This window comes from Macrobrachium nipponense, chromosome 15 (genome assembly GCF_015104395.2).
Source record: "Macrobrachium nipponense isolate FS-2020 chromosome 15, ASM1510439v2, whole genome shotgun sequence".
Classification (NCBI taxonomy): Eukaryota; Metazoa; Arthropoda; class Malacostraca; order Decapoda; family Palaemonidae; genus Macrobrachium; species Macrobrachium nipponense.
In genome coordinates, this window is record NC_087208.1 from 2,036,656 (window position 1) to 2,059,402 (window position 22,747).

At 51.8% G+C, this 22,747-nt stretch overlaps 1 protein-coding gene across 8 annotated transcripts in view; it reads left to right on the forward strand.

Annotated features, from left to right (window-relative positions):
* Positions 1 to 617: 617 nt before the first annotated feature.
* The window catches only part of LOC135226965 (probable phosphorylase b kinase regulatory subunit alpha), a 349,374-nt gene continuing 327,244 nt past the window's right edge, over positions 618 to 22,747 (forward strand). For 3 of the 8 annotated variants that reach the window (XM_064266667.1, XM_064266665.1, XM_064266668.1), the window contains exon 1: positions 623 to 866. In XM_064266667.1, the coding sequence (XP_064122737.1) occupies positions 789 to 866 (78 nt within the window). In that variant the 5' untranslated portion in view covers positions 623 to 788. Of the gene's footprint in view, positions 867 to 22,747 lie in introns of all 8 variants that reach the window. The other 5 variants (XM_064266664.1, XM_064266666.1, XM_064266663.1 and 2 more) reach the window with 4 other exon arrangements.

Genomic DNA, 22,747 nt, shown 5'->3' on the forward strand with positions numbered 1-22,747 from the left:
ACTTAATAGTGGTCTATAGTCTGGAAGGTACTAGGTATGACTTGGTGTTTAGGATCTGATAGATACTCTTCGATTTGAACTGGTTAAGACGATCACGCGACAACATCATGTATCCTGAGCGTGTTACCTCCAAAAATAGTCAACCCACTTACGTAATACTCGTGCGGTTTAACGGGAAATGAAGTCATTGCTAAGAATCTTTTGATATGCATCAACTGAACTTCGTTTTAATTATTATATCAGTGTGTCCTATGTTCAATATCTCGTTTATATGGAATTCTTTATTTTATCGTATTATATCTTAATTTAGTACATAATATTATATTCTTAATTTAGTAAGAAAGAAACATTAATGATCATTATGTTCATGTAAAAATATTGAATTTAATCAGTAAATTTTAAAAAATCATAATTCTTCATACTTGTAACATATAAGGGTTTTCAAGCAAGAAAAATGTAGGAAACTAGACCAGAAAAGATCCAAAACAAAAGTTGCATCGATGTTAAAAGATCGCGCCTATATGTCCTCTGAAGGGCAGTAGGACCATAGATGATTAAATTTGGAAAGTAAATAGAGATCAAGCTCCCTTAGTGTTAACGAGAATCCACTTTTAACCGTGAAAGCGGAAAGTTTCTGCATGTTGCGGTTGTCTTTTGTTACCTTCGTACCTGAGAGCTTTGATTATTCTGAGTGCTTATAGAATTCAGCTGTGTAAGGATCGTCTTGTGGAATAGATTGACGAATGCAGGCAGACGAGAACGAGAAGGTCGAAGTATAATTAACGAAGATGAGGAGTAGAAGCAATTCTGGCGTTCGTCTCGATTATTACCATCGTATAGTGTACCGCACTATCCTCAAGTACCAGGTATGATGGTTGTCATGCGTTGTTAAGGTCCTCATAGACCTCGAAATCCTAGTTTATCCCAATCCTAACGAGACCACCTAGTCTAAGGTTAGTCTGAGGACAACCTATCGTAGGATCCTAGTGTCCTGGACATGACGTAGGCCTAGTTGAATATCCCCTTGCTTAGTGTAGGAGTTTTTTTTATGTTATTGAAATTGAGAGAAACAGCAGCTTTGTTTGCTAGACATGTTCTACCTAGGGTATAAAACCGCAGGGTACAGAGTGAACCATGTACGATCAGCTTGAACAATCCCAAAAAAAGTACAGTATAACGCGTCCTGACATCGGAGATGGGCATCAGTCGCGACTTCTTGTTGGTGAGAAAGAAGCTAAAGACCTCTACTCTCCTTTTGAAGTAAGTATTTTCTCCAAAGTTAGAAATTATGGCCAAATTTAAAGCATTAAACAGAGGGTAGTGAAAAGGGTGTCCAATGCGGTGCAAATCTCACCAAAACGCGTTCAACATTTTTACTTACAACTCGAAATATTTAGAAGTTTGACGCCATCTCGATGTTTACGGAGTCGCTTGTGTCAATAAACTAACCATTTCCTGTGATAAATCCGCACACCACTTGTACCCACAGACGCTGGGGCACTTTCATCACAACAATATGAAAACTTTTCCTCACCGAGTAAACAACTGTTTTGGTAGAAGACAACGACTAAGCGTGCACTTCGATAATTTTGTAAATAGCTAAATAGTAAAACATCAATATTTTACATACTACCTATTTATGATGATTAGGTAATTTGAAAATATTCGTTATTGAAAAAGTAACTCAATTCTGACTCAAATTTAAGTAATCATTTTTTGGAATTACCTAGATTAGGGCAACTCCTACCTACCTGGAGCCTAGGCCTTTCTTCAATCTTGGTAATCCTGAGTAGGGTAGAACAGTGCTGTCCGGACAGGTGGACTCTGTACCGTTGCATGGTCACTTTCCCAAAAAATAACTTTAGCACTTCCAGTATTCTGAATTACTAGACACCAGTCATCCCAACAGCTTGGAAACAATAGATCGAGACTTCTGCTTTCCTCTCGAAGTAGGGTAAACAACTGAGTGGGCTACCTGGGCCAGTGTTGCCCACTCGTTGACCCACCTTGCAGAAAAAGTTATTTAACATGTCTTGACACCGGAGATGGATACCAGTCATGAGTCATTGGTCGTAGAAGCAATACCTCAAGACCTCTAGGGTAAAAAACCGCAGGGTACAGAGTGGACCATGTGCGATCAGTGTGAACAATCCCAAAAAAAATACATTATAACGCGTCCTGACATCGGAGATGGGCATCAGTCGCGACTTGTTGTTGGTGAGAAACGGAGCTAAAGACCTCTACTCTTCTTTCGAAGTAAGTATTTTCTCCAAAGTTAGAAATTATGGCCAAATTTAAAGCATTAAACAGAGGGTAGTGAAAAGGGTGTCCAACGCGGTGCAAATCTCACCAAAACGCGTTCAACATTTTTACTTACAACTCGAAATATTTAGAAGTTTGACGCCATCTCGATGTTTACGGAGTCGCTTGTGTCAATAAACTAACCATTTCCTGTGATAAATCCGCACACCACTTGTACCCACCGACGCTGGGGCACTTTCATCACAACAATCGGAAAACTTTCCCTCACCGAGTAAACAACTGTTTTGTACATGCAACTTCCTCGGCAGATATATACTTAGCTATAGTCTCCGACGTCCCAACAGAATTTCAAATTTCGCGGCACACGCTACAGGTAGGTCAGGTGATCTACCCTCCTGCCGCTGGGTGGCGGGACTAGGAACCATTCCCGTTTCCTAATCAGATTTTCTCTGTCGCCAGTTCCTACAACATCTGTTGTTGGTTCCTCCTGATTGGATTTCGTTTTTCACTTGCCGTGGATCTTTTGACTGTCTTTTGGTGACGTATTGGATCGTTGGCTTGGCATACGCTTTTGTTTACTTTTTATGATTCTCTAATGCGTCAGACGCTAGTACTGTGTTTAGAATATGCGTGATGAATGTGTGACGTAAGACTACCGAAGGATTCGGTAGATCCTCGCACTGTAGAAGAGTAATTTAATTTTTGTTTTTCTAAGGAACTACCACCTCTGTTGTAAGAGTCATAATTAAACGTACTGTATGCAGTTACTTGAATGACAGTCTTTAACATGAAACATTTGACATGAAGATATCATGAGAATCCTTAAGAGAACCTTCATTGTTGAAGTTTGTTTTGTAGTTCTATACATCACTTATTAATGAATTTTCTATTAATAATCATTGTACTGAATGTGAGATTTTGAATAGGGAAGAAGTCTCTTTCTTCTTCTTTGAGGAAGTTAGAGAAGAACAGAGTTAGGAAGCTTCGTCTAGAAACTCCAGTAGTTCTCGTACTAAAGAGCTAGTTGAGGAGGCTTTAGAACCTAACCCTAATGTAGTTGTTTCAACTTCTCCTCCATTTTCAGCCCCTTCTCCCTTCTTCGAACCTGCAGGTTCGTCTTCGAGATGAAGCGCCTCAGCGGAGTGGCTGATTGGTCCCGTTGTTGAATAACCACTGGTTCCATGCAACGTAAAAGTACCATACAAACAAACAAACGAATTGAGTTTGATTTATATATTTCTGGCATGAAAGCTGAGATTCACAGGATGGAATTGCAGTTGCTTGCAATGGAAGGTAAGAGTGTTGTGGGAAGTTTTTGTGCAGTGTTCCCAGTGTAGTGGAGGGGGCGTCTGTCTGGCTCCGCATTGCTCCTAGGCCTAGACCTCTTCCAAACTCCCAGAACCAGGGGAGGAGGAATGTCGACAGCCGTAAGGAGGATATAGAGCATCCCCAATGGTCAGGCGTCCCTTTGGCAGGCTCTGTTGTCTCGACCCTGACTGCCATGGATCGCCACAGAAAAGGCATCCTGAGGAAGTGCTTCTTCCGATTCGGCTTCTCCAGGCCGCGAGACTCTTCTCTCCTCACAGGCGCTCGACGCCTGCCAGGCGTGCGGCGCCAGGCGCGCGCTCATCTCCCATCAGGCGCTTTTCTCCTTGCAAGCGCGATTCGCCTGAGGAGTCGTTTTTTTTGACAGGAAGTTTGCCTTCGCCCGAAGGAGATCAGAAGTCTACTAAGCGGGTCCTTGTGGACCTCCGGGAGCAACTTTCTACGTTGATGGGCGCTCTGGTTAAGGACCCTCCTCGCAAGAAGGACATAGCGCTTCCGATCAAGAGCTCTGAGTTCCCCCCTCGCAAGAGACATGCCTCTCAGGACAGGAGCCCTTTACCGAGAAGTTCCAGGCACCTCTCCCCTGTTAGGCGCTCTTCTCCAGTTTGCCGCTCCTCTTGGCAGGCGCTCCTCTCCTAGCAGGCGCTTTTGCGCCTACCAGGTGTTCTTCTCACAGCAGGCGCCTATCACCTGGCAGGCGACGACTCTCCTGACAGGCGCCTATCACCTGGCAGGCGCGACTCTCCTGACAGGCGCTCTACTCCTGGTAGACGCCCCTCTCCTCACAAGCGCTCCTCACATGATAGACGCTCCTCTCTTAGCAGATGCTTTTTCTCCTGGCAGGCTCTCTTCTTCAGGCAGGCGCCCTTCTTCGGACAGAAAAGCCTCTACTTCGTGGAGGACTGCGCGGCCGGGTGGGGATCTTCGGATCCGACCTGGTGTAAGGCCAGTCATTGAGGAGGGATCCTGCCCCATCCTCGATTTCTACATGAATCGAGAGAACCACCAACCGATGATCGTCTGACGAATTCGGTGGGGGTTTTGCCGAGTGCTTAAGATTCTGCGGAATTTCTAGCACTCACAGTGTTCAAGTTTTTTACAATCTCTTAACACTTAAGCGAAACCACGTGTTGCTTCGTGGAGGTCCTACTACGCGACCCCCTGCCAAAAGGAAGAGTTCGGACAAGCGAGGAAGGTCAGCCTTCTGGCCCTTTAAAAAGGGAAAATGATTTTCAGACCCTCCAAACACCGGTAGGTGCCAGGCTCCTGGAATACGCGGAAGCCTGGGCCCTGAGAGGAGCCGACTCCTGGTCGCTGTCGGTTCTGAGGAAGGGATATATCATCTCCTTCAAGGACAGACCTCCCCTGACTTCAACTCCTCGGGAACTGTCCGCGAGATACAAAGACCCTGTTCTCTGTTCTGAGAGATACGCTCCTTCAGATGGTGGAACAGATGTGGAAAAAGGGGGCCATCAAGCTGTTGCTGGATCCCCACTCCCCGGGATTTTACAGTCGCCTTTTTCTAGTCCCGAAGACTTCGGGGGGGGGGGGGGTGGAGACCGGTTCTAGATGTAAGTCCGCTGAACCGGTTTGTGGAAAAGCAAAAGTTCTGCATGGAAACGTCTGCATCGGTTCTGGCAGCTCTACGTCCAGGAGATTGGATGGTCTCCCTCGACTTGCAAGATGCCTATTTCCACGTTCCCATTCATCCTTCGTCGAATAAGTACCTTCGATTCATGATAAAGGACAAGATCTATCAGTTCAGGGCTTTGTGTTTCGGCCTATCTACAGCTCCTCAGGTTTTCACGAACCTGATGAAAAATGTAGCAAAGTGGCTTCATTTAAGGGGAATAAACATCTCCCTTTACTTGGACGACTGGCTCATCAGGGCCAGATCGGAGAGCCAGTGTTTGGAGGACCTGACATCGACAGACCTGATACGGTCGCTAGGATTACTCGTAAACCTCGAGAAGTCTCAGATGATCCCCAGCCAGAACCTGGTTTATCTGGGGATTCAGATGGATTCTCGGGTTTTCGGAGTTTTCCTTCGCGGAGAGACTCATGCGAGGCTTTATAAAAGTCTCGAACTTCTTAGAGAAGGAACATACTTCAGCGAGGGAATGGTTGAGCCTTCTGGGGACCCTTTCCTCGCTGGAACAGTTCTTTTCCCTAGGGAGACTTCACCTTCGCCCCCTGCAATTCTTCCTAAAGAAAATCTGGAGTTGGAAAACAGGGCAACTGTCCGACTCGTTCCTGATCCCACTGGAAGTGAAGGATCACTTAAAGTGGTGGTTGCCCCCTCTCAAGAGGAACGAGGGCTTGTCCCTTGCCATTCGGAACCCAAGCCAAGTGTTGTACTCCGACGCTTCGGAGACGGGATGGGGAGCAACTCTAGGAGCAAGAGAAGTGTCGGGCACCTGGACAAAGGAACAGGTGTCATGGCACATCAACTGCAAGGAACTTGTAGCCATACACTTTGCCCTCAAGTGCTTCGAGTCAGTAGTCAGAGACGGGGTGGTCCAGGTCAACTCAGACAACACCACCGCTCTGGCATACATACAAAAGCAAGGCGGGACTCATTCGTTCTCCCTCTTCGAACTGGCGAGGGATCTGTTGGTCTGGGCAGAGGAGAGAAATATAACCCTCCTTACGAGGTTTGTCCAGGGAGAGAGGAACATGAGAGCAGACAGACTGAGCAGGAGGAACCAGGTCCTTCCCACAGAATGGACCCTCCACTCAGAAGTGTGTCAAAGACTCTGGTCTCTGTGGGGGAGGCCTCACATAGACCTGTTCGCCACGTTCCTCTCCAAGAGGATAGACATCTTCTGCTCGTCGTAGAGGATCCGAGAGCGTTCGCAGCGACGCCCTTCTCCTAGATTGGTCGGGCTGGATGCATACGCCTTTCCCCCATTCAAGATTCTGGGGGAAGTGCTCAGGAAGTTTGTGGCCTCAAAGGGACGAGGTTGACACTCATAGCCCCATTTTGGCCCGCTCAAGATTGGTTCACAGAGGTACTGGAGTGGACTGTGGACTTCCAAACAGAACAGATCTGCTCAGACAACCCCACTTCGAGAGGTATCATCAAAACCTCCCCGCTCTCGCTCTGACTGCCTTTCGACTATCGAAAGATTCGTCAGAGCGAGGGGCTTTTCTCGCAAAGCTGCAAGCGCTATCGCTAGAGCCTGCAGGTCTTCTACGATGGGAGTCTATCAATCGAAGTGGGAAGTCTTTAGGAGATGGTGCAGGTCGAAGAAGCTGTCCTCCTCCAATACCTCTGTGACCAACATTGCCGATTTCCTTCTTTTCCTTAGGGAGGAATTGCACCTTTCTGTTTCCACCATCAAAGGATACAGAAGTATGCTGTCAGCCGTATTCAGGAATGGAGGCCTGGAAATAGCTGAAAATAAGGATCTTCACGATCTGATCCGGTCATTCGAGACTTCAAAGTCTAGAACTCCGAGCTGGAATCTGGACGTGGTCCTGAGATTCCTGACCTCGGATAAGTTCGAACCTCCACACCTTGCCTCCTTTCGGGACATTACTAGGAAGTGTTTATTTTTGTTGCCCCTCGCTACAGCCAAAAGAATGAGCGAATTACACGCTCTAGATTCTCGTGTTGGCTTTAAAGGAGATGCTGCTATCTGTTCGTTCCAGACATTGTTTCTGGCGAAAAATGAGAACCCTTCAAAGCCATGGCCCAGGAGCTTTGAAGTGAAGGGCCTGTCTAACCTTGTAGGTAAAGAGATAGAAAGGTCTCTTTGCCCGGTCAGAGCTCTTAAATTTTACCTTAGTAAAAAGAAGCAGCAGGGAGGTTGTCAACAAGGTCTCTGGTGTGCTGTAAAGAACCCGAAAAGACCCATGTTGAAAAACGCCTTAGCCTTCTTTGTAAGAAGTATTATTACTGAGGCCCACAATAATTGCCCAGATGACTCCTTCAAACTTCTAAGAGTTAAAGCTCATGAAGTAAGAGCAGTTGCTACGTCACTAGCCTTTCAAAGGAATATGTCACTGAAGGATATCCTCGAAGCGACATATTGGAGATGCAATTCAGTTTTTGCATCTCATTACCTGAAGGATGTCAGGGTAACTTATGAGAAATGCTTCTCTCTCGGTCCGTTTGTGTCAGCGGATACGGTGCTGGGACTTGGAGCAAATACTGATCCTTAATTTATTTGTGTGTACGTAAACCCTTTTGTTAGATATGTTCTTGGTTTTCTACTGGCAGGGGCGCTAGATGTCGCACAGGCAGCCGTCGCCTTTCGATCAGTAAGGAACTGGGGGTGTATCTGACTTGTAAGGGTGTACAAATTTTTTTTTATTTTTTGTACTATTATGTATGCGTGCTTTTATATGGTTTGAGTTATTGGTTGTTTGTGAGGAGTTTGGGGATAACTCCTTTCAATCTTTAGAACTAAGATGGGTGTTAGGATCAGGTGATCGGGATCGGTGTTGTGCTCCTTGAATAAGGTGTGTTGTCATGTTAGTGGATTAGCACCCATTGACAAATGCCTTTTAGGCTCTGCCGAGTAAGTGGATAAGACCCCATTGACAGACCCACAAGAACTCTTAGCCATAGATCACTATCTCGCTGAGGCTCTTGAGGCGAAGCAGACTCCTGGGCAGTAGCCACGAAGTCTTCCGCCTAATCAGGTAGGAACCAAGGTTTTATTATTACCTACAACATATGTTGTTTACCTGTCTATTTCAGTAGTTAGCTGTCTCTTACCCACCACCAAGGGTGCCAATCAGCTAAGTATATATCTGACAGGGAAGTTGAATGTATAAAAATGATATTGTTATGATACAATAAAGTTTTATACATACTTACCTGGCAGATATATACGATAAATGGCCCACCCAGCCTCCCCGCAGGAGACAGGTGGAAGAGAGAAAATCTGATTAGAAAACGGGAATGGTTCCTAGTCCTGCCACCCAGGGCAGGGCGGTAGATCACCTGACCTACCTGTAGTGTGTGCCGCGAAATTTGAATTTCTGTCGGGACGACGGAGTCTATAGCTAAGTTGTATATATCTGCCAGGTAAGTATATATAAAACTTTATTGTATCATAACAATATATTGTTCCGACACGGCATACAAACCTTCGGTCCTTTTACAATAGGAAGGTACTAGCGGCAGCTGGATAGGTCGTAAGCTTTCGAACAAGGGGTTCGGTAGTTAACTGCTTGTCCACAGGCGCGCGCGCGCGACTGGAGGTAAACAAATCACTTTTGCTTTCGGCCTCACAGCGAGTGGACGTGTGTGTTCGACGCTCTCTGCCCTGCCCTCTCTGTCGTTTGCTTTTCTGAGTATTTGGTTGTAATTGTGTATGAAAGAGTTATTGTAAGTATAAAAAAAAAAAAAAATTCAATTCTCTCTTTCATATTAATTGCTTCAATCAATTAATTAATTAATGATGGAATCTCCTCGCCTCGCTACCCCACGGAGACTATGCCCGGGTATCGAAGGGCGTAAATGCGGGAAGTTCCGATCGTTCCCGGAGATTGACCCTCATATTTTGTGTGCTCGGTGTCGGGGGCGCGAATGCACCCGAGCCGAGCCTTGTGATGTGTGTAATGATTGGTCGGAGGCGCAGTGGACTTTGTATGAGGGCAGGAAGAAGCGAAGGCCTGCAAAGGAGTCGTCGGAAAGCTCTCCCGCGACTCCTTTGGTGACGGACACTTCGTCTTCTTTCCTGCCGCCCGCTCAACTTCCACGTCTCGCGCCTTCCCCTTCGGGGGGGGTGTCTAGGTTCTTCTCCTCTCCTGACTTGTCGAGTGTGGAGGAGGGCGCTAGATACCCTGACGTAGAGTTGTACTCTGGGTCCTCTATCCGTTCGTCTTCGCGCGAGCGGGTAGAGGATCCCTCTAATCACCCGACTTTTGCCTCCTCAGGTGCGGTTGCCGCGAAGGATGACCTCGGACAGGTGTGGGCATCGTTGGGGCTGCAGGGCGTGGCCGAGTGTCCAGGGGCTGCTCTCTACCATCTCGCTGGCTCCGTGGCGGTCACCCATGCAACGGTCACGACCACCACCACGACCCTTACAACACCCGGCTACGCTTCACCTCCTCACCTGTGTACACCCCAGCACGCGGTCTCTGTGACACCCACTACATCGGTGCAGGGGCCAGTCGCCGTAACTCGGGGGAGTGTGATGCCGCCACCTGGGTTTGCCGTGCTGCCGCGACCGGACTTCATGTGCCCGAAGAGCTCGCCCCTGGACCTCCCACCGGTACCTAGGACGTCTGTGCCGCTGGTTCGCCCATCTGGACCGCATACACAGTCTGCCGTACCTGCCGTGACCACCGCTGCCGTTCCTGTACCTGCTCCTGCTGTCTCGTCTGCCGTTCCTGTGATGCTCGCACCTGCTGATGTTGTTCCTGTTCCTGGCGCCGCTGCTCCCGATGCTGATCTGTTCGGACAGGTGCGTCCGGGCCCTGTTGCTTCGGCAACAGCAGCCCCGGCTCCGTCCTGGATACAGATCTGACGTCGGTCCTGAGAGGTTGACAAGAGAAGAAGAAGAGGAGGAAGGTGTCGTCGTCGTCGTTCATCGTCTTCTTCGTCGTCGTCGTCGTCTGCCGCCTCTTCCCCTTCTTCTTCTAAGGCTCCCCCCCCGCCTAAGAAGAAGAAGGTCGCCTCCTCCCCCCCCCCCCCCCCTAAGAAGTCCTCCTTCGGGAACTTCTAAGGGCCCGTCTCGCTCTGGTGAGACGGGGGGTTCTTCTTCCGCTGGTCCACCCTGCTCCTTCGGGAGCAGGACCCGTCTCTTCTCCCGCAAGGAAGAAGACTACGGGACCAGAGGGGTTGCCGGCTAACACCGGCACTCCTTCCTCACCTGCTGTCAGTGGTTCGGCCACAGCAGCAGGGTCCGGCTCGGCCGCTCGTTCGCGAGAGGTACCGAGTGAATACGGTCGCCTACCATCGACCCGTGCAGCCAGGAACCAGACCTCTGAGTCCGCTCAGCGTCAGGTTCCAGGCACGGAGCGGAAGACTGGTGACATCCGCTCACGCGACTCTCACCAGACCAGCTCTCGCTCTCGCGGCGAGCAGCTGGCTACCCGTGCGGACGTGACGGTCCATGACCGGCCACGGGCTGAGCTGGGAAGAGGTCCCCCCCGTTCGCCGGCACCAGCCACGGCTGGTACCAGCGAACTGACGCCCACCGTGAGGATACGCACCGATCTCACCGTGACAGTGGAGCTCGCCGGTCGCCTGACCGTCGCTCTCACAGAGAGCGATCGGGTACGGTGACCAGCACCAGCTCCTCTGACACACGAGACCGGGGCCGCTGTTCTCGTCCAAGGTCCAGCCGTTCTCCACAGCGAGACGGCTCGACTAGGTCTGCAGCTCGATCGCCACCGCGGGTTGGCGATCGCCTGCAGTTCCTCCAAGCCCGCTGGTTCTGCCAGCGCGAGGAGGGAGCGTCAGGTCTTCCTCTCCCATACCTTCAACCTCCTCGGGTTACACCGGGAGGGGCGAGGTATTGAGGAGTGATCGTGAGGGGTGCGCCCCTCTAGGATCCCACCACGTCGTCGTACGTACCAGGCTCGGTTCTCGGACCAGCCAGGTCGTACGCATCAGGTGGTTGGAGGAGACCGAGAGGGGGCTGTCGCTGCTCCTCTCCTTGAGGAGGAGGGTCTCGGGAGGTGCTCCTGTTTGAGGGACTGGACGGTCCCGACTCCGCAGGATGCAGTCACTCCTGAGATCCAGAGGAACTTTGCCGAGGTTATTGCGCTGATTCGTCAGCACAACGACCTCGGGGAAGGATCGCCGCTCCCACCATCCGAGCCCACGTCCCGCTCGAGTCGTTCTGGGGCCCGCAGAGGGAACCCAGACCGACGGTGGGTTTGCCGTGTTCTGAGCTTGCGGACTCAGTGCTGGACCAGGTTGAATCGCTTGTCTCCGGACAAGACGGTTCGCTCAAGTCTGGCAGGTCGAGCAAGCTGCTTCCACCTCCTCTGCTGCGACAGCGGCGGTTTTACGTGCCATCTGAAGACCCGATGCCGCCCAAACAGGTGAACCCGGAGTTAGCCAGGCTGACTCCGGGTGTGTCTCTGCAACAGCTCCTGTCCGAGAACCTGTGGTTCTCGCAGCAAGAGGCACTCGGCCTGGAATCTACGCCATGGCAGCTTTCCAGGCCGTCTCCTGGCTAGATCTGTGGTCCCTCACAGTATCTAAGTCGCAGCCAACTCCGGGGGAATTTCTCCCGAAGATGACTCGGCCTTCAGGAAGACTTTGCCAGTCTGGGGGAAGAGCCATCTCCTTCCTTGCCCACCAGACGGTGAACCTGTGGGCCAACCTGGTTCTCCGACGAAGGGAGGGACGCTGTCCTTACTCGGGTTTCCAGGGCGGCCAGGGCGTGAGGCGGCGTTGGGACTTCGCAACGGACCTTTACGGAGTTCCACGTCTCTCTTCCCAGGAGAGAGTGTGGACGCTGCGGTGGACAGACGGCGCACTGACGACAGTGACCGTCTGGTTCACCAGGCAGTCTCGAAGGCTTCTGGGCAGCCTCGGACTGCGGCCAAGTCTAAGAGCTCGGCTAGCGCTTCCCTCGGCGCTAAGACGGTTGCTGCGTCGAAGCCCCGGGGAATGACTCTGTCTTCTTCGACTTCTAGCAAGGGGAGACGTAACCAGCCCTCCTCCCAGCCCTCCTCCTCCCGTGGAGGCTCTGGAAGAAGTCGAAGAAAGGGGGGGAAACGCTAGGGACGGCGTTCCCCCTCACCTGCTGCCGGAAGTGGGGGGTGGGTGCCTGGCCAGCCATTGGGCAACTTGGCAGCGCTACGGCGCCGAGACCTGGATTGTAGATGTCCTTCGGGAGGGATATCTATTACCCTTCGAATCTCGGCCACCTCTCACCTCCAACCCGGTCGCAGCAGCAGTCGTACGTTCCAGGGTCATCGAAGGACGTAGCACTGAGACAGGAGATCAAGACCATGCTAAGCAAGAGAGCTGTAGAGATCGTCACGGATCAGTCACCGGGCTTTTACAGTCGACTCTTCCTGGTGGAAAAGTCTACGGGAGGCTGGCGCCGGTGATGAGACTCTCTCTCCCTGAACCGGTTTGTTCGCCAGACCCGTTTCACGATGGAGACGGCACGCTCAGTGCTCGACTCCATCAGGGAGAACGATTTCATGCTTTCAGTGGACTTGAAGGATGCGTATTTCCAAATACCCATCATCAGTCCTCCAGAAAGTACCTCCGCTTCATCCTCGACGGGACGGTGTACCAGTTTCAGGGCACTGTGCTTCGGTCTCTCAACCGCCCCACAGGTGTTCACGCGAGTGTTCACTCTGGTGTCTGCTTGGGCCCATTCGCACGGGATACGTCTGATGAGGTATCTCGACGATTGGTTAGTCCTGGCGAGCTCCCGCTCGCAGTTGCTACAGGACAGGGATCGACTGCTCGAGTTTCTGTCGCGATCTGATCGTTGTGAACTTCGAAAAGTCCGATCTCGAGCCCAAGCAGAGGATGAAGTACCTGGGTATGCTGATCGACACGGTAGCAGGGCGAGTCTTCCCCGCAGACTCGCGGATCAGCAGATTCAGGGAGGCAGCCAACCAGTTCCTGTCTCGACAGGAACAGGTAGCTCAGCGATGGCAAGTCGTGATCGGACACCTGTCGTCACTCGAGAAGTTAGTCCCTCACGGGCGTCTTCACCTGCGGTCTCTTCAGTGGAGACTAAAGGAGAGTTGGTCGCAGGCGACGGATCCCCCAAGCCTTCCAGTGTCACTGACACAGGAGGTGAGGCAGGACCTAGCCTGGTGGCTGGACGACAGAACCTCTTAAGAGGAGTGCCACTGCGCACTCCCCCCCCGGACATGCAGCTGTTCTCAGACGCATCGACCGAGGGATGGGCGCACACCTGGAGGAGTTGCTGACTTCAGGAGTGTGGACGAGAACGACAAGCACCTTCACATCAATGTACTGGAACTCAAGGCAGCGTTCCTCGCTCTCCAAGAGTTCCAGGACCGCTTGATGGGACACTCAGTGGTGTTGATGTGCGACAACACCACGGTGGTGGCTTACGTCAACAAACAGGGGGGCCTGTGGTCTCTCCCGTTGTACCAGTTGACTCGGCAGGTGCACGAGTGGGCCCAGGCACACTCAATAGAGCTGTCGGCACGCTACATTCCAAAGAAGAGGAATGTAGTAGCAGACACGCTCAGCCGTCGGGATCAGGTGATAGGGACCGAATGGTCTCTACACCAGGACGTGGCGAAAGGCTCTTCGACCTGTGGGGGCGACCAGGTCGTGGATCTGTTCGCCACCCGGCACAACAGGAAGCTCCAGGTGTTCTTCTCGGTCCGTGCCGGACCCATGGGCAGCTGCAGAGGACGCTCTTCAACACCCGTGGGACAACCTCTCGCCTATGCCTTTCCCCCGTTCAGCCTGATTCGCAAGGTGATCAGTCGAGCGCTGGTCACCGCCGAATCTCAGGATGATCCTGGTGGCTCCCAAATGGCCACAGGCCATTTGGTATCCGGACCTGCTGGCTCTTCTCGCAGGAGAACCGAGAGAGATTCCCCCTTGGCACAACCTTCTCGCCCAGCCACACGTCGAGCGGTACCCACCGAGCAGTCCAGTCCCTACGTCTTCACGGCTGGCTGTTATCCACCATCTCTTGCGAACGAGAGGCTTTTCTCGTAGCGCAGCAACAGAGATGGCTGGAAACGTCCGTCAGTCCTCTGCAGCTGTGTACCAGGGGAAGTGGGCCGTCTTCTGGTGGTTGGTGTCGTAGACGGGGTCTATCTCCTCTCAGAGCCACTCTTCAGCATGGGTAGCGGATTTCCTCGTTTTTCTTCGCCGAGAGAAGCTCCTCTCAGTCCCCACAGTCAAAGGATACAGAGCCGCCTTGGCGCTCGTCCTGAAACTGAGGGGTTGGACATCTCGAACTCGTTCGAGATCTCCTTGCTTATGAAGGAGCTTCGAAAGGTCTTGCCCACCCAGGGAACTCAGGCCCCCTGCGTGGGATGTGACTCTCGTCCTTAGGAGTCTGACTCGAACGCCGTTCGAGCCCACTCCGAGAGTCGTCAGACAGGGATCTGACCCTCAAGACCCTCTTCTTGCTGGCCCTGGCATCGGCGAAGAGAGTAGGGGAACTTCATGGTCTTTCCTATGATGTACGACACTCCAGGGGATGGGGATCCGTGACGCTCGATTTCGTCCCGAACTTCGTTGCGAAGACTCAGAAACCGTCGATCCCTGACGACAGGTTCGAGTCATTCACGATTCCCTCCCTATTGGACTTCACGATAATGATGCGGATGAGATGCTGCTTTGTCCTGTGAGGGCGCTACGGCGCTATCTGAAGAGAACTCGACACCTCAGGCCTGAGTGTCGACGCCTCTTCGTTAGCACCGGGGTCACCAAGAAAGAAGTATCCAAGAACACTCTTTCATTCTGGCTGCGTGAGGTCATCAGGAGGGCGTATGAGGCTGATGGTAGTGACGACATCCGTACGTCCCGTCCGAGAGCTCACGAAGTCAGAAGTATTGGCCCCTCGTTGGCGTTTCGTAAGAACTTCTCCGTGGCGCAGGTCCTGAAGGCAGGGGTCTGGTCTAACCAGACTACCTTACGTCCTTCTACCTTCGGGATATTGCCCACAGGTCCTTGGATACCTTTTCCTTGGGACCCGTGGTGGCTGCTCAACAAGTTGTGTAGCTAACCCAGACCCTAGCAGGCTGAACAGCATCGAGTCCTGGTGACTGTGTGGATGGATGTGTGAGTGAGTGAGTGACTGGCTCTCTCTTCCCATCTTTTCCTCCCCCTCTACCTGTGGGCAGAGGGCCACGGTCGTCACTACGCTGGATGAGGACGAGATGCAGGTGAGCTATATGACAGAGCCCCATCCTATCCCTTTCACTAGGGATAGGAGCAGAATATCCACCACTTCCTTCTACAAGGGGGGGAAGTGGATGCCTACAAGAGTCAAACCCATGACTTTATATTTGCTCCTGTACAGGAACAAGTTCTTACATTGCTGGTACGAAGAGATACGCATGCCTCTCTCTTAGTACTCGGTCCAGAGGTCTGACCATTGATCCTGCGGTGCACACCCCGCCCCATCAATCGGACAGAGGCTTGGATCCCTCCCTCGCTCTTACGACCAGGGAGGCTTCCAAGGTTGGGCGAACACCAGTCTGTTCACAAAAGACTCAGATTCCACCCAGAAGTGAGTCTTCCTATTGTAAAGGACCGAAGGTTTGTATGCCGTGTCGGAAACAAATGACAATTTGTCTAAAATTGCATTTTTCCTAACTATACAAACCTGAGGTCCTTTTACACATAGCCCCACCTCATGCCACCCCTCACTCTGCAGTTTTTGCTTGGGCCAAAAGCAAAAGTGATTTGTTTACCTCCCAGTCGCGCGCGCGCAGCCTGTCGGACAAGCAGTTTAACTACCGAACCCCTTGTTCGAAAAGCTTACGACCTATCCAGCTGCCGCTAGTACCTTCCTATTGTAAAAGGACCTCAGGTTTGTATAGTTAGGAAAAATGCAATTTTAGACAAATTGTCATATTTTATTGTGCTGATTACAACTACAATCTTGAGTAATATCAATAAACGTTACATATATGTGCAAATATTGTTCAACTGATCGCTAGGAAGGACATGTCCGCGAGTGTGTGCCCAGTTGTTCCGATACGTAATACAAACCCTCGGTCCTTTAACAATAGGAAGGTAACTAGCGGCAGCTGGGACGGTCGTAAGCTTCGAACAAGGGGAGAACGGTAGTTAACTGCTTGTCCGATCGTGCGCGCGCCCGCGCGCGACCGAGAGGTGAAGAATCCCACTTTTGCTTTTCGGCCGCGGGTGTGAAGGACGTGTTCGTCATCGCTCTCTGCCCGCTCCATCGTCGTATGCTTTGTTTATATTGTGTTTTCTACTAATGGTTTGGTTTGACTTGAAAAATGAAACTGTAAGTACACTGTTTTTCATTTTCATTACTTAATTATGAATCAACATGGAGCTATCGCCGTAGAGACGGCGATTTCCGCTCTTTTCATGAATTGAACCTTGAATTATGTCTCGGTGCCGAGGGCGGGTGCACTCGCGCCGAGGTCAATGTATTTTGGGCGAAAGTGTGTAATTGAAAGATGTAAGTACTCTTTTCATTATATTTTTGCCCTGTGCGTTCGTTGCCGAGAGCTTGATTGCGCTCGGCAAGAGCCTCTTATTTTGTATGAATAGAATGCAATGAAAGTGGATTCGCAATGCAGTTTTCTTTTCATTTTCATTTATTAATTGCATCAAATTTAATTTTGGATCAATTTCCGCTCTTACCCGGGAATTAAGCCTTACGATTTATTGCTGTGAAAGTGAAAATAGCAAGTGCAGTATTGTTCATTTTCATATATATTTATGATAGCATCATATTATTATGGATCAAGTTTCCGCTCTTACCGGGAATTGATTTTTCCCTCTTTAAGTTCTATGAAGTGAATCGCAAGTGCAGTATTCTGTTTCATTTTCATATTACTTTTCACTGCTGTGCGGGGGTAGGGGAAGCGAAGGTCTGCCAGGAAGTCGTCGGAAAGCTCTCCCGCGACTCCCTTGGTATCGATTCTTCGTCTTCTTTCCTGCCCCCCCGCTCAGCTTCCTCGTATTTTGTTTTTGGGGTCTTCCTTCCGTTCGGGGTGGGGCATGTCTCCCCCCCCGTGCGTGAGGGAACCCCTCTTACTAATCTGTCTGTGCTACCGCAGGTGCTACAGCCGTGGGAGACGACCTTGGACAGGTATGGACCACTGCGGCTGCAGGGCGTGCCTAGCATCCCATGATCGCTGCAGAGTCTAGCGAGGTCTGGGGGCGGTGACCTTGGAGTGGTCTCCACTACAACCTTCACGGCCGCTTATGCTGCTTCCCCCCGCTGGTCTACACTCCCCTGCTGTGTCGGTGACGCCGTCTGCCGCTTCTAGGGCCGGTCGCCGCCGTACCGAGGAGGGGTATGCCGCCGCCGCCTGTGTTTTCTTCGTGTTGCCTGCCCCAGACTTCCGCTGTTCCAGCAGCTCGCCCCTGGACCGGCCGCCAGTACCACGCTGGCTGCCGATGATTCTACGAGGAGATGGCTGGCCTGCCGTACCTGTCGCTGATGTGGTTCCCGCTACTGGCTTGGCTGTCCCTTCTGTGTTTACCGCTGCCGCTGTTCCTTGCCGCTCCTGAGCTGGTTGCTGTTCCTGTCGCTCCTGGTTACCTGCGCCTGTCCATGCTGGTCCTGCCATGGTGTGTCTTCCCCAGTCCCAGGTCCTTCCGGACAGGTGCAGTCGGGCCGTGTTGCTTCGGCAATAGGCCCGACTCCGGCCTGGATGGAGGACCTGACGACTGTCCTGCGTGAGCTGACGAAGAATAGGAAGGTGTCATCTTCGTCTTCGTCTGTTGCTGCCTCTTCCCCTTCGACTTCTAAGGCCCATAAGCCGAAGAAGAAGAAGGCTGCCTCCCCCCCCTAAGAAGTCTCCTTCGGGAACTTCTAAGGCCCGTCCCACCTCGGTGGGACGGGGGGTCCTTCTGCTGGTCCTCCTGCTCCTTCGGGAGCGGGGCCCGTCTCCCCTTCCGTAAGAGAGAGATAGACGGGACCAGAGGAGTATCGGTTAGCTCTGGTACTTCCTCGCCTGGTGCTAGCGGCGATGCCGCTACGCCAGGTTCCGGCTCGGTCTCTCGTTCGCGGGAGATCCCGAGTGTACGCTCTCCCTCGGGAGACCGTGCAGCCAAAGTTTCGGCGCCAGAGTTCGCTCGGCGCCAAGACCACGGCACGGAGCAGAAGGCTGGCGAGAACCGCTCAGGGTGACTCTGCCAGGCCAGCGGCCGCTCTCGCAGCGACCAGCTGGTAACCGGGTTTTTGTTATTCCCCCTAAGAAGACTCCTTCGGGAACTTCGAAGGGCTCGTCACATTCCGGTGTGACGGGGGGTTCTTCTGCTGGTCCTCCTGTTCCTTCGGGAACGGGGCCCGTCTCCCCTTCTGAGAAGAAGAAAGAAGACGGGGACCAAGGGTGTGCTGGCTACCGCTGGTACACCCTCGCCTGGTCTTGGCAGCTCTGCTGCTAAGCCAGGTACCGGCTCGGTTCTCGTCCGCGAGAAGTTCCGAGTGTACGATCTCCTTCGGGTGACCGTGCAGCCAAAGTTAAGACGCCTGAGTTCGCTCAGCGTCATGACCGAGGCACGGAGCAGAAGACTGTCGAGAGCCGCTCAGGTGACTCTCGCCAGGCCAGCGGCCGCTCTCACAGCGACCAGCCGGTACCTCGGGTGGGACGTGACGGTCTCTGACCGGCCACGGGTTGAGGCTGGGAAGAGGTCCCCCAGGTCCCCTCGACCGACGGTACCAGCCTCGGCGCTGGTACCAGCGGTTTGACGTGCCGCGAGGCGAGCCCTCACCGGTCTCACGGCGAAAGCGAGCTCTGCAGGTCACCTGACCGCCGCTCCCACAGGGACCCGGCGGATACGGTGACCAGCAGCAGCTCGTCTGACGCACGGACCGGGGTCGACGTGCTCAGTCGAGCCGCTCGCCACAGTGAGCGGCACGGCAGGCCTGCAGATCGATCCCCACCGCGGGTTGGTGATCGGCTGCAGCCCCCCACGTACGCTGGTCCTGCCAGCGAGCGGGTGGGGGGAGCGTCAGGTCTGTCTCTCCACTACCTTCAACTTCCTCGGGCTACACCGGGAAGAGCGAGGTAGCTAGGAGTGATCGTGAGAGGTGCGCCGCTCACGATCCCTGTCACGACGCCTGCACGTGCCACGTATGGTCTTAGGACCAACCAGGACGTACGCCGCAAGTGATTGGAGGCGACCGTCAGGGGGAGGGGGTAGGGGTAGTCAGTTCTGTCTCTCCGATACCTTCAACTTCCTCGGCATACAGCCAGGAAGAGCGAGGTATATAGGAGTGATCGGTGAGATGCGCCGCTCACGATCCCGTCACGACGCCGCACGTGCCAGGTTGGTCTTAGGACCAACCAGGACGTACGCGCAAGTGATTGGAGGCAACGTCAGGGATCTGTTGCTGGTCCTTCTTCTGAAGGAGGAAGGGTCCTGGAGCTGCTCTTGTTGGAGGGACTGACGGTCTACTCCTCAAGACGCTGTAACTTCCGAGATTCAGAGTAACTTTACCCAGGTTATTGCACTGATTCGTCAGCACAACGACCGGGGGGAAGGATCGCCGCTCCCACCAGCAGAGCCCATGTCTCTGCTCGAGTCGTTTTGGGGCCCGAGAGGGAACCCAAACCGACGGTGGGTATGCCGCGATCGGAGCTTGCCGATTCTGTCTTGAACCAGAGTCTCTCGTCTCCGGACAAGAAGGGTCTCTCCGTTCTGGCCGGTCGATCAAGCTACTTCCACCTCCTCTACTGGCGACAGCGGCGTTTCTTACGTGTCTTCGGACACCGTATTTAAATACTCCTTCGGTCCGTTCCTCCTGAGAGGTTTCGACCTCGACGAGGACTGGAATGAGTCGGAGGACTGTATCGGCTCTCTCCTTGTCAGGTGTCGATCAGCCCCACCCAGACGACGTTCACAGTGGCGGCAGACCCTTACCTACAGTGAGAGTTCGTAACCCTCCTCGGGGGAAAACGTTTTCTCCTGACGATACGTTTTCCCAGACTCTGAAAGGCCATCGCCGCAAGGCGATGGCTGCTCCTACTCTTCTCCAACTGCTAGTTCCACTGGGAAGGCGAGCGAGTATCCAATTCCTCCCCCATTCCCTCTCTCCTTACGGCTACGAGGGAAAGGGGAAGGATCCTACAGAGATTTCTCTGTAGGATCCCCCCGTTGGGGACTGCGCTACCAGGGGGGACCTTCGGGTCCTACCTGACGTAAGCCCCGGTCGTTGAGGAGGGATCCTGCCCCATTCTCGATTTCTACGGGAATCGAGAGGACCACCAGCCGATATCGTTGACGAATTCGGTGGGGGTTTCGCAGACTGCTTAGAATTCTACGGAATTTCTAGCGCATTCAGAGTGTTAGAGTTTCTTTACGATCTCCAAACACTTAGGCGGTGAGACCACGGTCCAAAGTGAGCGAGACGAGAATCCCGATATGTTACACGATAATCGGGAACCAATCGCCTATGCTCGAATTCCTGGGCATTTCTAGCATTAGGAAGAAGACTGCTGCTGAAAGAAGACTATCTCACAGTAGGCGACCAACCTGGAATAGAGAAGAACGGACGGGAATATCCAGTTTGGCTTGAACTATCGTCTTAGTATTCTGTTCACCATTGAAGCTTTCCTTCGAGGAAGACTTCTCCTTCACTCTCTTAATAGAGAACGAAGGTGGTCAATCTCCAATCCTTATTTTGTTTTCTTGAAGGAAAGAATTTAGGATGGAGATCGTTGTTCAGAATCCTACAAATATACTACGTATATTAACCTCGCGACATGATTCTGCTAAGCAGTTGAATGGTCCGAGGGGTAGGCGCATATCCTGGTTATTCTACGGATTGCGACTTAGACGAAAAGTATTCTAATTGAACTGCAACCCGGGTTGCCTGCAACCTCCCAGGAGTTTCCAGTTTCAATTTTATATACTTATGGTGTTGTCACAACAACCACCATTTAAGCTTTTATATTTACCGAAATTCGTTTCGCTTAAATATTAATTGCTCGAGCATATCTTTTTATGCTCGGTGGTTCTAGCCGAACGCATTCCTTCGTGGAAAGGATTACTTGGCAACTCAGGATGACGAGCGTCAGCGACAGCTACTGCGTATTGAATTGCCCGAGGCATTTCAGTATCAGCTGCCGCTTTGAGATAGACGGTTGTTTATGTCTCACCTGCTTTGATTGAATAACAACCGTATCTCTGCCCAACAATCACGGACTTAAGTCTCTGATTAACGGGATTCTCGCTACATGAATGACCATCTACTGCTGAGAAACGCTAGTATTCATCGTCTTCGGTATTGCGAGAATTTTAAACAGATATCTATTCGACTCTCATCTTTCTGTTTACCGCACGGTAACAGAATTCTGTAATAGTCTCTTGCTGCATCGTATCCCGATAAAGCGAATGATTTTTGCGGAATCTGAGTTTGTCCTCAAAATATCTTGTATTCGGAGGTGTACAATTGTTCATTGTTCACCCCGGATTAGCAGATGTATTGAAAGACATCGCCTACTCCCTCACACCTGCCAGCTCTACTTCCAAACGTTCAGCCCATGAGAAGCAGTTCTTCAAGCGCTCTCCCCTGTGTTTCATTACTGAAGAACGCCCCGCTTTCATTGCACAACGGACAGCAATGAAATGGCGGTTAGCGTTTTCAGTCATTTGTAAGCACAGGTTTAGAATCTTGAGATTCCTTCTCTCGATTCAGCTGGAAGACGTAGGTTGCATTCATTGCCTACCTTCGTCTTCAACGTCACATAGTGTTGTTTCTCCTTAAGCTGAGATTCAACGTCTATGAGATTTTCTTGCCATCAGGGACCTCGGTCTTTTGAAGGCAATTGACTTTCGCCTTTTGAGCTTATGCATTAAGAGAATCATCGCCGCGCCGTCCGGCATCGGTGACTAACAAATATTTTATTTGTTTGGTCTCTCAGCATAACTCTTTAAAGGGCGAAGGTCACGTGACTTACCCGGATGCTTGGACAACTTGCCTCTACTGATTCCGAACCAGTCAGTCGGCAGCTGTCAGAGCGCCCGAGTCAGTTACGAACTATGCTGTGGACTTAGTTCGGTTGTTCCAGAGCAATCATTACTTCGTCTTAATAGCTTGTCAGTATGAGTACTGTACATAACCAAAGTCGAGAAGAGGGATAGGTCATACGACTATTCCCTTCTTTTCGTCTTAGGTAACTAGGTAACTGCATGACTTCTCTTGAGAAGTCAAGCACAAAGGGATGGGGATTTGTGACGCTCGATTTCATACCGATCTTCGTAGCGAAGACTCAGAACCCTTCGGTAACTGACGATTGGTTCGAGTCCTTCACAATACCCTCCCTAATGGACGTCACCGCCTCCGATACGAAGGCTATGCTGCTTTGTCCTGTGAAGGTGCGACGGAGCTGTCTGAAGAAACTCGACACCCAGGATGGAGTGTGGACGCCTCTTCATCATTCTCTCGCGTTCCGCAAGAACTTCTCCGTGGCGCAGGTAATGAAGGCAGGCGCCTGGTCCAACCGGACCGCATGCACCTCCTTCTACCTTCAGGATATTGCCCACAGTTCCTTGGATCTTTTTCCT